The following is a 15,000-nucleotide window of genomic DNA, read 5'->3' on the forward strand; positions in this document are numbered from 1 at the left end:
TAATAATAAAATGAAATATATATCCTTTTTTATTATTGATTATTAAAAATAAATAATATATGCTTAAAAAATAAATTAACATTAAATTAAGTGTAATATATATAGGAAAAAACTAAGGACAAAAATAATATATATTAAAAAATATGATGTTTTTTTTTTATTTATTTTTAATTATTTTCTTTTTTTTCTAATCATATTTTTATATCTTTTGTATATAATAACCCTTTTGGAAACAAAAAAAAACAGAAAAAAAAAAAAAAAAAATAATATATAAATATATAATTAAAATAAATAAAAGAAAAATAGAAAAAATATATTTATAAAATAAATAATTCTTATATATATTATTATAATACTTTTATTTTAAATAAAATTTTATAATTATATATATTATTTATTTTTTTATATTTTCTTTATTTATAAAAATACATGTTTTTCTTTTTTTTTTTTTTTATATTTCAATAAAATAAATATTTATATAATAACATAATATACTTAATTTTTAAAGGGGGGGTATGTTTTATATATTATTTATAAAAAAAAAATATTATATATATAAAGTAATAAAACAGAAAAAAAAATTTATATAAAAAAGAAAGAATGTTTTTTTTTCTTAAAAATATTTTTACATATATATATATATATATATATATATATATATATATATATAATACATGTTCATTCTTAATTATATTTATATTATTTGTCATAATATTTACATAATTATAAAAATATATACATAGATGTAATTATTATATATATATTTATATATATAATAATTATTATAACATATAAGTATTTTTTTCTATTTAATAAAGATATATAAAATACGATACAAAGAATTATTTTTTTTAAACAATAGGTTTATATAAAAAAGAAAAAAAAACCTTTTTTTTTTTTTTTTTTTTTTTTTTTTATGTATTTCATTTGTATAGAATTATATTATTAATTTCATGTATAATATATTTTCTTTTCCTTTCTATTCGTTTATATACAACACTCGTTAATTGCTTCTTTTTATTTTTATATTTTTGTGGGCATCATGAGAAATAATACTTTACATATAATGTATTATATTAGTAAAACGATATAACATTTTACTATATATTTATATTAATATATAGATATATTATAAAAGAATGTAAACATTATGTATATAATAAAATAAATGTTATTATATATATATATATATATATATATATATTTATGTATGTATGTATTTATGTATGTATTTATATTATATAATACATTTTATAATTTGAAAAAATATTGGAAAGGATAATTGTATTCATCATTATCAATTAAATATTAATACAATTATTTGATAAACTAATTTTTTTTTTTTTTTTTTATTCATTTAATTAAAGCTGTAATTAAAAAAATAAACCATTATTATATATATATATATATATAAATGTATATGTGTATATATATATATATAAATATATATGTATATTCTTTTTTATTTCGTTTATACATTGATTTATATTTTTCAACCATTTGAATAATGTAATATATTTAATATATATTATATCTTTTAAGATATATATATTTTTTCGACATATTTTTCATTTTTCATTTGACATGATAATTATAACTGTAATTGTACCATTAATAACATGAATATGTTTATTCATATATATATTAATATTTTTATTTCTATTTTATTTTTCCCATTTATTTAGTTGTTTATATAAAACGTGTTAAATAAATATTTATGCAAAGTTCACAAAATATTTGTTTATGAGTATTATAATTTCTGCATGATAATAAATAAAATGTAGTTTCCATATTTTACAGTCACCATATATAAATATATATATATAAAAATATATATTATATATATATATATATATATATGTATGTATTTATTTATTTATTTATCAATTAAATTATCCATTCATATATGAATTAATTTGAATTATTTTTTATTGGTAATATTATTTATTTATATATTTTTCCATATTTTCCCTTATTTTTCCATATTTTTCCATATTTTCCCTTATTTTTCCATATTTTTCCATATTTTTCCTTATTTTTCCTTATTTTTCCTTATTTTTCCATATTTTTCCTTATTTTTCCTTATTTTTCCATATTTTTCCATATTTTTCCTTATCTTTCCTCATTTTTGTTTATCTTTTTTTGTTTGTATAAATGCACACTGTTTACGAAAACGAGAACTTGATTGAATGTAGTAATTTTATGCTGAACAGAAAAGATAGCCTTGAGGAATTTTTTGAGGTGAGTGAGATAAAAGAAGAGAATGAGGAAACGTATTTAAATTATAATATAGAATGTACATTAAATAAGAAAATAGAAGATAAGAAGAATAATGTTACGTATAGGCGTGAAATAATAAATGAGGAGAATATACAAGAGAATAAAAAATATGAAGAGGGTGGTGTTACAGAGCCCATATCATTAAATTATCCCTCTGAAGAAGATATTAAGAGATCAAATGATGTAGTAGAATTATTAAAGGGTTATAATTTATTTGAAGAAGAAAGTGGTTTAAAAAAGAGAGAAAATGTTTTAGGTATGATAAATAAATTATTCCATGAGTTTCTTATTGAATTATCTATAAATCAAGGTATAAGTGAAGAAGAAGCAAATAATATATCAGGAAATTTATATACATTTGGTTCTTATCGTTTAGGTGTAATAACTCCAAATAGTGATATAGATTGTATTTTTTTGGCACCCCAGAATTTGACAAGAGAAATATTTTTTAATGAATTTTATTTAAAATTACAACAAGATAGAAATGTAAAAAAGTTACAAGCATTACCAGAAACGTATACACCTATTATACAATTTATGTATGACGATGTTGACATTGATTTGTTATTAGCAACTTTACCATATAAAACATTAAAAGATTGTTATTATTCTTTAGATAATGATCATATTTTGAAAAATTTAGATGAAGTAACAGTTCGGTCATTAAACGGTATTAGAGTTGCTGACTTAATATTAAATTCTGTACCCAATAAAGATTATTTTAGAAATACATTAAGATTTATAAAATTATGGGCAAAAAGTAGAGGTATATATAGTAACATATTAGGTTTCTTAGGAGGTATTTCATGGGCATTATTAACTGCAAAAATTTGTCAGTTATACCCAAATTTTAATGTTAGTCAATTAATATGTAAATTTTTTAAAGTTTATTCTATATGGAATTGGAAATATCCAGTACTTTTACAAAATATTAAAAAATATAATATTGAAGGTTTAAATAATTTTCCAGTTTGGGATCCTGAAAAAAATATTAAAGATAAATTACACATTATGCCTATCATTACACCTGCTTTCCCATGTATGAATTCAACACACAATGTTACATATTGTACACGTAATATTCTAATAGAAGAATTCAAAAGAGCTCATTCTATTATCCAATATATGGAAGATGAAAATAATATCAAATCATCTATACGTATGAATAAATTGTGGCCAAATAATAATGTAAATAATATTAATAATAGTAGTAATAACGTTTGGATGACCATTTTAGAACCATTAGATTTATTCAGTACTTATAAACATTTCCTACATATACAAATTATGGGTATTAATGAATTTATATATAATAGTTGGAAAGGATGGATTGAAAGCAAAATACGTCTTTTATTCAAAAAATTAGAAACTATCAATGAATTAAAAATTAGACCTTTTCCTAAATTCTATTTCTATAAAAAAGAAAAATCATATTATTGTTCATCCTTTTTTATAGCACTCATATTCTTTTATAAAAACCCATATGAAAATACTTTTAACTTATCATATGCTATTCGTGATTTTATTGACATTGCCTTGAATTGGCCTCAAAAAGTAAAATATCCAAACGCATTTAAAATTAATATCATGTATCAAAAAAGATCCCAAGTTCTGGAATTCTTAGACATAGTAACAAAAGAAGAAAACCAAAAAAATAAACAAGTCATGGAAAATAATGACAAAGATGAGACTAATCATAATCAAAATGGTTATAGAAATAACCATAAAAATAAGCAATTTGATGAATACGACGACCACTTGTTTAATTGAACAATATATTGATATTATTTTAAGTGATTATATATATATTCTTTCTTTCTTTCTTTTTTTCTTTTTTCTTTTTTTTTTTTTTTACAAATCATACAAATAATGTGATTAAAACGTTATTTCACCTAAATGAAATTAATACATATATATAGATATAGTTATTATTACATATAATATGTGTGTATTCAAAAAATATATATTTTTTTTTTTTTTTTTTTGGTACCACCGAATATTTTTCTTTTAAATTAATTTTTTATTTTTTTATTTTTTTAATTTTTTAATTTTTTATTTTTTTAATTTTTTTTTTTTAATTTTTAATTTTTTTATTTTTTTTACCATAATACATATGAACACTAAATTTATTATTTGCTTCTCCCCCCCTTCCCAACATAATGTGTAGCTTAAACTTGTTTATTATAAGTCAACAAATTAAATATTTAAGATGATCAAAAGAAAAAATATATGTGCGTGGAAATATTAGCACAAATATATTGAAAGATGAATGTGTATATTATTTTATATATGATTTTGTTTTCTGATGAATGAAAGGAGAAAATGTTTTTTGATAAATTTTTTTTTCCTACGAGTAGAATATTTTGTGTATATTTTTTTTTATTTATATAATGGTAAGAATAGTGTTCATATTGTAAGTTTTAAATTATTATATTAAATTGAACATATATATATATATATAAATATATACATATGAACATAATATATATATATAATATATTACATTATTTATTACTACCAAAACATAAGTATTATATAATATGCATAAAATGTTAGATGCAAGTCTACATAAAAAAAAGATATGAAAAATGTTTTGAATTTATTTTTCTTTCTTATTATAAATGTATCATTTTGTATAAAAACAATAAGGTAAAAATTTAATAATAATGGCAAATCCTTTCACATATAATACATGCATTATTATATATGAATTGAATATTTTATTTCATAAAAAATATTCTTTTTCCTGTCTTTCAATACAAGAATGTGTATGCATAGAGTGAACGTGGGAAAAAAAAAATATATATATATATTTTATTGGTGAAATCTGAATAATTATAAATTTTGCTTGCTGAACTACTGTATTTCTTTTTATGGATTGTTAATTTCTGTTTTATTTTGCTCAGTTGAAAGTTTATGATGATTAAAATATGATTGCTTTAACACTTCTGGGTTTTTATATAATAAAGGATATAAGAATTCAGTTTTTAAAATAAAGTTAGGTACAAATTCATATTTTTCCATAATATGATATAATGAAAAGTTGGTAAACTTTTTCAGACGATCTTCTTTTTTTTCAGCCAAGAGAGGTAAACTTTTTCTGTTACTTAATCTTTTAAACCATTTACAAAGGTTTTCATAATCCTTCATTTTTAACTTAGCTGTCATTTTCTTTTAAGTTTGTTTTACACTTTTTATTTTGATTAATATATTTGATATGTATTAAAATGAGGTATGAAGAACATATTTGAAAACAAATTATATAAACAGATAATATATATATAAATAAATATATATATATATATATATATATATATATATATATATATTATATTATATTATTTTTTACTTAATCCTTCTTTTTCATTTTTTTTTTACTATAAGAATGATATATAAAAAGAAAAAAATAATTTATATATATTATATATAAAATTTTTTTTTTTTTTTTTCAGTCAAATAAGGAGGCAAGCATCTCTATTCCTTTTTAACATGTGAATGTTAAGTATATTATTTTTTTATATCAATTTTTCTTTTCATATATTTATTGTACATATTACATATATAATATATATATATATATATATATATATAATTTTTATTTTTTTTGTAGCATTTCCGTTTCGGATTCTTTTAATAAATGAAAATAAAATAACTAAAAAATTATTAAGCATATAAATATATTACATTTATTTATATATATATTTTTTTTTATTATACATTTAATTTATATTTATGTTATAAAAATTAAACAACTGTGTCAAAGAAATGCAAAATGCGTGGCATAAACTAAACAAGGCCGTTCAAAATATCCAGAATGTCATACTTACCGATGATGATAATAGCAATTCCATAATAAAAGATGAAAATAACAATAACAAGGAAGAATTTACAAAATGTAATGAGAAAACTTTTAGTTTTTCTAATTTGAAAACGTTTTCGCAAATTAGTTATGATCGGAAAGGTTTTCATTTATCATATGATAATAAACAAGATGATAATAAAAATTTTAATGAACATGAAAATGTTAAGAATAAAAACAATAATATTTTAAAATCTTATAAAGACAGTAATATAAGAAATGATAAAGAAATAATATACAATATGAAAAATATATTATATGAAGAAATAATAAATAATATAAACTTATTTAAAAATTTTATGAAAAATGAAAAGGCCCAATTATTAATCAATGAATATAAAATTAATTATTATAATTCAATAAAAAGTGATTTTTTTTTCTTAAATTATATTTCTATAAGTAAATATATTTTACTTATATTATCAAAATTTTTAAATATTCATTTGATTGATAAATTTGAATGTATTCATATAAATAATAAAGAAGAATATGAATATTATATAAAAAATTTATTTTTTGACATACTCAAAATTGAGAATATACATCATGTATATGATAATAATACAATTTCCGAAGAAAATATAAGTAAAGGGGGAATTCTTAACAATATATATAAAAGTGGTAGTTTTCATAATAATAATTATAGTGTAGAAATAAATAATACTAATAAAAAATTTATAGAAAAGGAAACTAGCCAAAAAAACGAAGCTTCCCCTAATACATTAATAAGATGCAATTCTTTAGATTATATATTAAGATATAAAAATAATCTTACTTTTAATAATGAAAAAACATCACCCTTTTCCATTATAGGTCATATATCATCTAAAAAGGATGTAGACCAAGTGAATAAACAAATGGATGATCCATATGATATACACAAACAAAATTTAAATAATAATTTGAAAAGAGAATATATCAATCAATATAATAACAATAATGAATATGCTACTATAAATGACAAAACTGATAATAATCATATTGACATATCAGTTATGGAATATGATAAAGTAGGACAAAATAATCAACCGCTATATACCAACTATAAAAGTAATTATACTCATAGTAATAATATATATGATGATAATGATAATGATTCTTCTTGTTTCCATTCCAAACAAACAAGTAATAAACGATTTAATAACAGTAATCATCATAATATTGAGAAAAATGACTTTTGTCAAAATATGGAAAATTATACTACATATAATAATAATAATAATATGAAAGAAGAAAGTGTAGTTAATTCAAAAAAAAATTTTGATCCATTCCCAGATAAATCTTCTCTCACCGAATGTGAAGAACACGAATTTGTTATTAGAAACGACACAAAAATTGATTTCTCAAAAATTATTAAATCAATGAAAGAAGAACATAATATTAAAATTGATATATTGAATTCTCAAATAAAAATTTTAAAAGACGAACTAGCTAAAAATAATGATGTGCAAACAAATATGAGAAAAATGAAAAAGGATATAGAAAAATATCAAAAAGAATTAGATAATAAAAATCAAATTATAGATGATTTACATAATGAAAAAAATAATTTACAATATCGTTTAGATGAATTAGAATTAAAATATAAAGAAAATACAAATTCAGGTGATACCCAAGAAGCATTAAAACAATATTGTGAGAAAAACCATATAGATAAACAAATAATTATAGAATTAATAAAAAATAGTAATGATATATTAAAAAAAAGAAATGTGAAGAAAGAAATATTTCTTATATTATGTGATATATTAGGTATAAAAAATATGATACCTGGTTTGGAAGAAAAAGATATATCAGAACAATTCTTGGAATATATGGATGAAGAGACAAAATAATTTTAACTCCCCTTAATCTATTGTATATATATATATATATATTAATTTTTCATGGTTTCTTTTTATTTTATTATTTTTTTTTTTGTTTAGTATGTTATATATATATATATATATTTATATATTGCATTACAATTTTATGCAATAATTCCAATACATAGATATTATTCTTTTTAAAATGCTTTTTAATAGTTCCATGTGTGCCTACCAATTTTTATTTCATTTTTATTTTCATTTTTTGTTTTGTTTTGTTTTATTTATTATTTATTTTTTTTTTTTTAATGAATCCCATTTTATCATTCGCATATTTTATATTTTATTTTTTGACGTAATTTTTTAACTTTATCCTTTTAATGATTTTTAATGTTTTTCTTGTTATGCAAAAAGAGGAAATATTCTTATATTCAATTTTTGCCCATATATATATATATATATATGTTATTTTAAAGAATGCCTATAAAATTATTCATACATACATAAAAATAAATAAATAAATATATTTATGTATTATATTTAATTCACCGGGTGGTGTTTTCATATAGTATTAGATTTAAAATATGTACAGATATACATATTATAGTAAACATATAATGACAACGTTTCAATGTGTACATATTTATAATATATAATGTAAACATCTCTTGTTTCCATATAGTACGTAATAATATATACAATTAAGTATTAATATTTTATAACCAATAAGAATCTCTAAAGTTCTAAAATGTACTATTTCTCTTTAACAATTAAAGGAATAATATCAATTGTAAATATTGTCCTACTATTTTAGCTTTAAAAAAAAAAAAAAAAAAAAAAAATATCCTGAACCGTTCAGAATTTTATTTGATATTATTAAAAAATAAGACAGCCAATATATTTTTTTAAAATATTACTAAATATTATTAATGGCTTTATGAGAGTTATATATATATATATATATATATATATATATTTTTTATTTATTTAATGTAGTATATAAAATAGCTATTTAAAAAAAAAAAAAAAAAAAAAAAAAAAAATGTCTACATATAAAAAAACATTAAATTTTATAATGGTAGACATAATCATATTTAACCATAATGAAAAAGATATAAATAACATATATAATATCTTTACAAAGAACAAAATATAAAGATAAAAATTATGTGATGATATCTGTGTATATCTAAAAATCATCAGATTTATTTTTATTATTAACTTTTTGCTTATATAAAAATTATCAATATGAATATATATTTATATGTTATTATATACTTTTAAAATATATACAAGTGAAAGTTTGGGTTATATTATTCTTCCATATAATAACAAAAAAAGTATTCATAAAAATGAAGTATTCGAATAAAACGAATATATATTAAGAGAACATTTATATATATTGATGAACTTAACATAAGAACAAATATATATAATAATAAATATATATATAATTGATATAATATAATATATAAGAGAACAATTTAAGAATAAAACTTCATGTCATTATTTTCCTATGTCCACTTTAAAATAATAATAACATGAGTAATATTATTTTAGAAAAAAAAGAACATTATAAAAATTTTAAGAAATTCAAAAAGGTCGTAAAGAAGAATGCGAATGATAAAACTGAAAACGTTTATTCAAAGAAAGGGTATAAATCAAAGGATGATATAAATTTAGTTAACCATGTTAGTAATAGGAAAAAAAATAATATGATGGGTAAAATAAACAAAACATTTTCAACAAAAAAATATATTAATAAAAACGGTATTTCTAACAATGAAAACGGAAATAATGAATTAATTAAATATGCTACTGATATTATATCTTTATTTGATAATAATAAAAAGGAAGTAAGAAACGAAAGTGACAACAATTTCAATATAGGTTATATAAATGATGAAGAAATTAGATCCTTGTCAAATAAGAATATAAAGAACACATCTGAAACATTAAATAGTTTTAGTGAATCAAAACAGATAAACTCCTTTGAATTTTCCTTGGAAATAAATAATGAAAGTAATTATCATTTATCAAAACATGTAAAAGAATTAATAAATTATACCAGTAACTCTGAAACATATTTTAGTGACAGAGAATTTATTTCTGAAAATAATAAAAGTAATAATAAATCAAATGAAAGTACGAAAAAGAAGAAAACGACAAAGTTCAAAGAAACGTGTGAAAAAAAAAAATATAAAACGAAAAAAAAAAATATAATTATCGATTATAATCCAGATATTATATATAAAAATTTAGATAATTTAAAATCATTGTACCAAGGAGTACATGATTCCACATCTTTCTATATGACGAAATTGATGAATAGTAGAATACATGTTGAGAAAAATATAGCAAAATATGATGATATCTTATCAGAACATAGCGAGAATATATTTAACAAATTTGATATCTTCATTGAGGAAGATGTGAAGGATCTTCATGAACCTAGTAACAAAATTAAATGATAATAAAATAAAAATATATATATATTATATATATATGTGTTTTTTTTTTTTTTTTTTTTTTTTTGTTAGGATATGTTTATATTGATAAAATATGTGAATGTTTTACTTACATTATGTCTATCACATTAACCAAATGATACAACAATGTGAATTATATATGGATGGAGAATGAATAATTTAACTACTTATTTTTTTTAACACAAAAATATATGGTGATTTAATTTTTTTTTTTTTTGAAAACGATATATATTCTTATAATTTTTTTTCCTTCATTTTTGCAAACGTTATTGTTAATCTTTTTTAAAAGCTACACATATAATATTTATTTATTTATTTATTTATTTATTTATTTATTTATTAATTTTTATAATTTTTTTTTTTCTATGTGTCTGAAATGAACGTTTGACATTTAAAAAAGAATAAAAAACAAAATGACACGAAATGAATTAATGTGATATAAAATATAAGGTTTGTCCTTCTTGGACAATAAAAATAAAAAAAAAAAAAAAAAAAAAAAATTTATAAGTATAAAATTAACATGTCCATATAACAAGAAACAAAAACAAAAATATATAAATATGTATATATATATATATATTTGTTTAAACAAGATATCAGATAAATACATAAATTAATATTATATTCACAATAAGAAAGTAATGATTTAATAATTACGCACAAAAACAATTATTTATTTTATTAACATTTTAATGAAATTATTAGAAACACGTGAATTAAAAATGAATACATATATATATATATATATATATTGGTTTAATAAAATTTTGACATGGTCAAGCATAACCTTTGATAATGATTATTTTATTATTAATTATATTACACAAATTCGTAACATGTTTTTTATAAAACATTGTGATTTCTTTGACCACTTCGTGCTCTGAGTTCTCTAAAAATGAAGGGCATACAGTTGCTTGGGAGGTATAGTTATCTAGAATATTTAACAAGGAATTTAATTTTTGATTTAGGGTTGTTAATAAATTAATTTGTGTATGTAGTAAATTTTTGATATGATCATTATTATTGTGTGAAGTAATTTTTTTTTTATCCATATATATTGATTGTATTATTAATGAGAAGATGGTTATATTCTGAACAAGATAATTATAATGTTTAAATAAACAAGATAAATTAATAATCTGATAGGAATTATCATTAATTAATATATTTTGATAATAATGTATGTTATTGTATAAATACATATATATATCATTGTATAAGGATTGTATACTGTTAACGGATTCATATATATCTTTGTTATCTAATATTTCTAAGTACATATGTATAATGGCTAATAAGCATTTATAATACATACACGAAATATATGTATATATATCATTATGAAAAGCAGCTTGTAAATTATCATGATTATGTATGTATGGGTAATATCCTAATTTTTCACTAAAGAGAAAAGATTGGTTAAAATCATATTGATAGTTACTTTTATTTTTGATGACTGTATATTTCTTTTTTTGATCTAATATAAGATCTGAATATTCGTATACATCGTTATCATAATTATTGTAATTATTATGATTAATATTATTCATATGATTAACATGATTGTTACAAATGTTATTATTATTATTATTATTATTATTATTATTATTATTATTATTATTATTATTACTATTATTATTGTTGTTGTTGTTGTTTTCATTTGTTTGGTGATTATTACTTACGAAATGGTTACAATTCATGTCCATATAATTATTAACATTTGTAATATTTTGTTTATCATTCATAGGTAGCATTTCTGTATTATTATCACTAGATTCTTTTTCATATTTAGTTAATTCATAATAATAAATAATATATAACAAATAGGCATATGCACACTTAACTTTCTTAAGTGTTTTTTTTCTTATTTTATCCTCTTGGAATGTATTAAAATAATATGCCTTGTGAAATATATATGTAACGGTATTAAGTATAATAGAATTTATATATATCATTTGTATTGGATAATTAAAAAGATCAGTTAAACAATTATCAAAAGGGGAATATTTTGAAAAGTGATTAAATTGATCATTATATTTATTTTGTCTAAAAATAAATTTATTTTTATAAATGTAATTATCTTTATCTAACGATACGTATGTATTAGGGTTTGTATAAAAGTTGACCTCATGTGATTTTAATGAATAATCTGCGTATTTTTTTAAATTTTCATATGACATAATATCATCACTATTACAGTCACATATTTTATGTTTATAATTTAAAGTGTTATGATTTTTATAATCATTGGTATAATCATTATTATAATCATTGGTATAATCATTGGTATATTCATTATTATAACCATTTGTATAATCATTAGTATAATCATTAGTACAACCATTTGTATATTCATTATTATAACCATTTGTATAATCATTAGTACAACCATTTGTATAATCATTGTGAATATTTTTCATTTGTTCATGTTCACAATCCAAATATTTATCACTAGTAATTGATGGAATACCAAATAGATCACTCACTTTTGTTATATTAGATACATGTTCGTGACTAGCTATTTGAACACTTCCTTTATTATTATAAAAGTTGGATAAAAATATCATAGGATATATGGTTTTTATATCTCTTATCATATGTACTCCACATACTTCTGAAGGTGTTAATACTTTAATTTTTTTCAAATATTGAAAATGGTCGATATCATCTAATGATTCGTATAATATATTATTAAAAAAGAATGTGTCGAATGCTTTATAGAAAGAAAAATGAAATGATGGAATATTATATTTCATTAATACTACTTGATTATCTATAATTAAAAAATGATATTTATTTAATAACAATTTCGAATACAGTTCTTTAAAAGGATATGTTTCATTGATATTATCATTGTTTAATTTAATTAATAAATATAATGGATAATTTTTATTTTCATCAAACATTATTTTTTGTATTATATTTTCTTTTTTTATAATTATTTCCTGTTTTGTGTTTTTCATTTCTTCTTTGTTTGATAGTTCATTAATATCACTATCTTGTGTATCTTCACAACAGTTACTATCATTATTATGTGAACTATCTTTATTATTTTGGTTAGTTTTATCTTTTATTAGTTTTATTTGTGCATGTCCCTTAACTCCTTTATTATTATTCATAATATTATGGTTACTATTATTATTGTTGTTATTATTATTGTTGTTGATATACTCCTTTGATATGGGAAACTTAGTAACATACTCCTGGTCACATAAATAGAAATTTTTCAAACTACTGAAAAGATGAAAATAGAAGACTCCTTTTTGTGCCTCGATTTGTTTTTTAAAAAGATATATTAATTTTATATAATACATCATTATGTTAGAAGAATTTAAAAAATATGAATTAATAATTTCATTAATTTTAAATGAAGAATTATTTTGAAAGCATTTAGGTATGGTATTTTTCAGAGTACTTTGTTGAACAGTATAATAATTTAATATATTTTTTAATATTCTATCTATATATGTATCATAATAAGAATAATAATATGTGTGCATAAATAATATTGGTGAAAATGTTATTAGTTGTATATTTTTAATATTTAATTTTTCTGTAATCATTGAAAGATTAGAAAAGTTACCTATAATATTATTTAGATATATTTTTAATACTAATACATTTATATATTCATTATTTAATACTGGTTGTTTTTTTTTTTGTTCATTATTACTTTTTGTTACATTCATATTATATTGATGAGCATATTTTAATAAACTTAATACAATCAAATAATAACCTCTATGTACTAATTTTATATCATGTGATATATTTATTTTTTTTTTCTTTTCTACATCATTTTGTTCTAATGAAATATTATAAGAAAAATTATTTGACATTATATAATTATGATCAACGTGGTTGTTTATATTATTCACACTATTTATATTATTCACATTATTTATATTATTCACACTATTTATATTATTCACATTATTTATATTATTCACATTATTTATATTATTCACATTATTTATATTATTCACACTATTTATATTATTCACATTATTTACATTATTGCTATATATTCCTTTATTTGAATAATCAATTAAATTTAAAAAATCCTGCACACTTTTATATTCATTTATTTCCATCTTTATACCATTTATATCACAAAATTTTGACAACATGCAATTAATATTTTTATTAATATTTAATTCGTTTTTTATTTTACATATATTACATTTATCTAAATATAAAGCCATTTCTACTAATAAGGTGACCATATTATCATCTGTTATAATTATAACATTAGTTACTTCATAATATAAGGATAATAATTTATTGAATGACTTATGTACATCCTTTTTGTATAATATATATAATAACTTTTCGAAATTATATATTTGTTTATAATAGTTTAATATTTTTCTTTTTTTATATTTAATTTCTTCTGTTTCTTTTGGAGATTGTGTTAATGTATTATTATTATCCTTTGCAGATTTTATATTTTCTAATGCATCTTCAATTAATGAATAGATAATATTTCTTATGCATGTTATAAAAATTATTAATATGGATACCATATCATCATTTAAAAAACTAATATAATTTTTGATATAATATA

At 18.6% G+C, this 15,000-nt stretch overlaps 5 protein-coding genes across 5 annotated transcripts in view; 3 read left to right on the top strand and 2 right to left on the bottom strand.

Annotated features, from left to right (window-relative positions):
* Positions 1-2,154: 2,154 nt before the first annotated feature.
* PF3D7_0625600 (poly(A) polymerase PAP, putative) lies at positions 2,155-4,050 on the top strand (the record flags this gene model as incomplete). The annotated part of the gene is made up of 1 exon (XM_961146.1): positions 2,155-4,050. One exon carries the CDS (start codon positions 2,155-2,157, stop codon positions 4,048-4,050), a length of 1,896 nt encoding a protein of 631 aa, XP_966239.1.
* Positions 4,051-5,151: 1,101 nt separating this feature from the next.
* PF3D7_0625700 (conserved protein, unknown function) lies at positions 5,152-5,448 on the bottom strand (the record flags this gene model as incomplete). The annotated part of the gene is made up of 1 exon (XM_961147.1): positions 5,152-5,448. One exon carries the CDS (start codon positions 5,446-5,448, stop codon positions 5,152-5,154), a length of 297 nt encoding a protein of 98 aa, XP_966240.1.
* A 597-nt stretch (positions 5,449-6,045) lies between these two features.
* On the top strand, positions 6,046-7,974 carry PF3D7_0625800 (conserved Plasmodium protein, unknown function; the record flags this gene model as incomplete). Its single annotated transcript, XM_961148.1, has 1 exon — positions 6,046-7,974. One exon carries the CDS (start codon positions 6,046-6,048, stop codon positions 7,972-7,974), a length of 1,929 nt encoding a protein of 642 aa, XP_966241.1.
* Positions 7,975-9,485: 1,511 nt separating this feature from the next.
* Positions 9,486-10,552, top strand: PF3D7_0625900 (conserved Plasmodium protein, unknown function; the record flags this gene model as incomplete). Its single annotated transcript, XM_961149.1, has 2 exons — positions 9,486-10,398; positions 10,485-10,552. The coding sequence occupies 2 exons, from the start codon at positions 9,486-9,488 to the stop codon at positions 10,550-10,552; spliced, it is 981 nt and encodes a 326-aa protein (XP_966242.1).
* A 657-nt stretch (positions 10,553-11,209) lies between these two features.
* PF3D7_0626000 (conserved Plasmodium protein, unknown function) overlaps positions 11,210-15,000 on the bottom strand; it is a gene marked incomplete at both ends in the record, with an annotated part of 5,256 nt that continues 1,465 nt past the window's right edge. Inside the window, one exon of the mRNA XM_961150.2 lies at positions 11,210-15,000. This exon is cut by the window's right edge and continues 1,465 nt beyond it. Coding sequence (XP_966243.2) covers positions 11,210-15,000 — 3,791 coding nt within the window.

The sequence above is a fragment of the Plasmodium falciparum genome, assembly GCF_000002765.6.
Source record: "Plasmodium falciparum 3D7 genome assembly, chromosome: 6".
Classification (NCBI taxonomy): Eukaryota; Apicomplexa; class Aconoidasida; order Haemosporida; family Plasmodiidae; genus Plasmodium; species Plasmodium falciparum.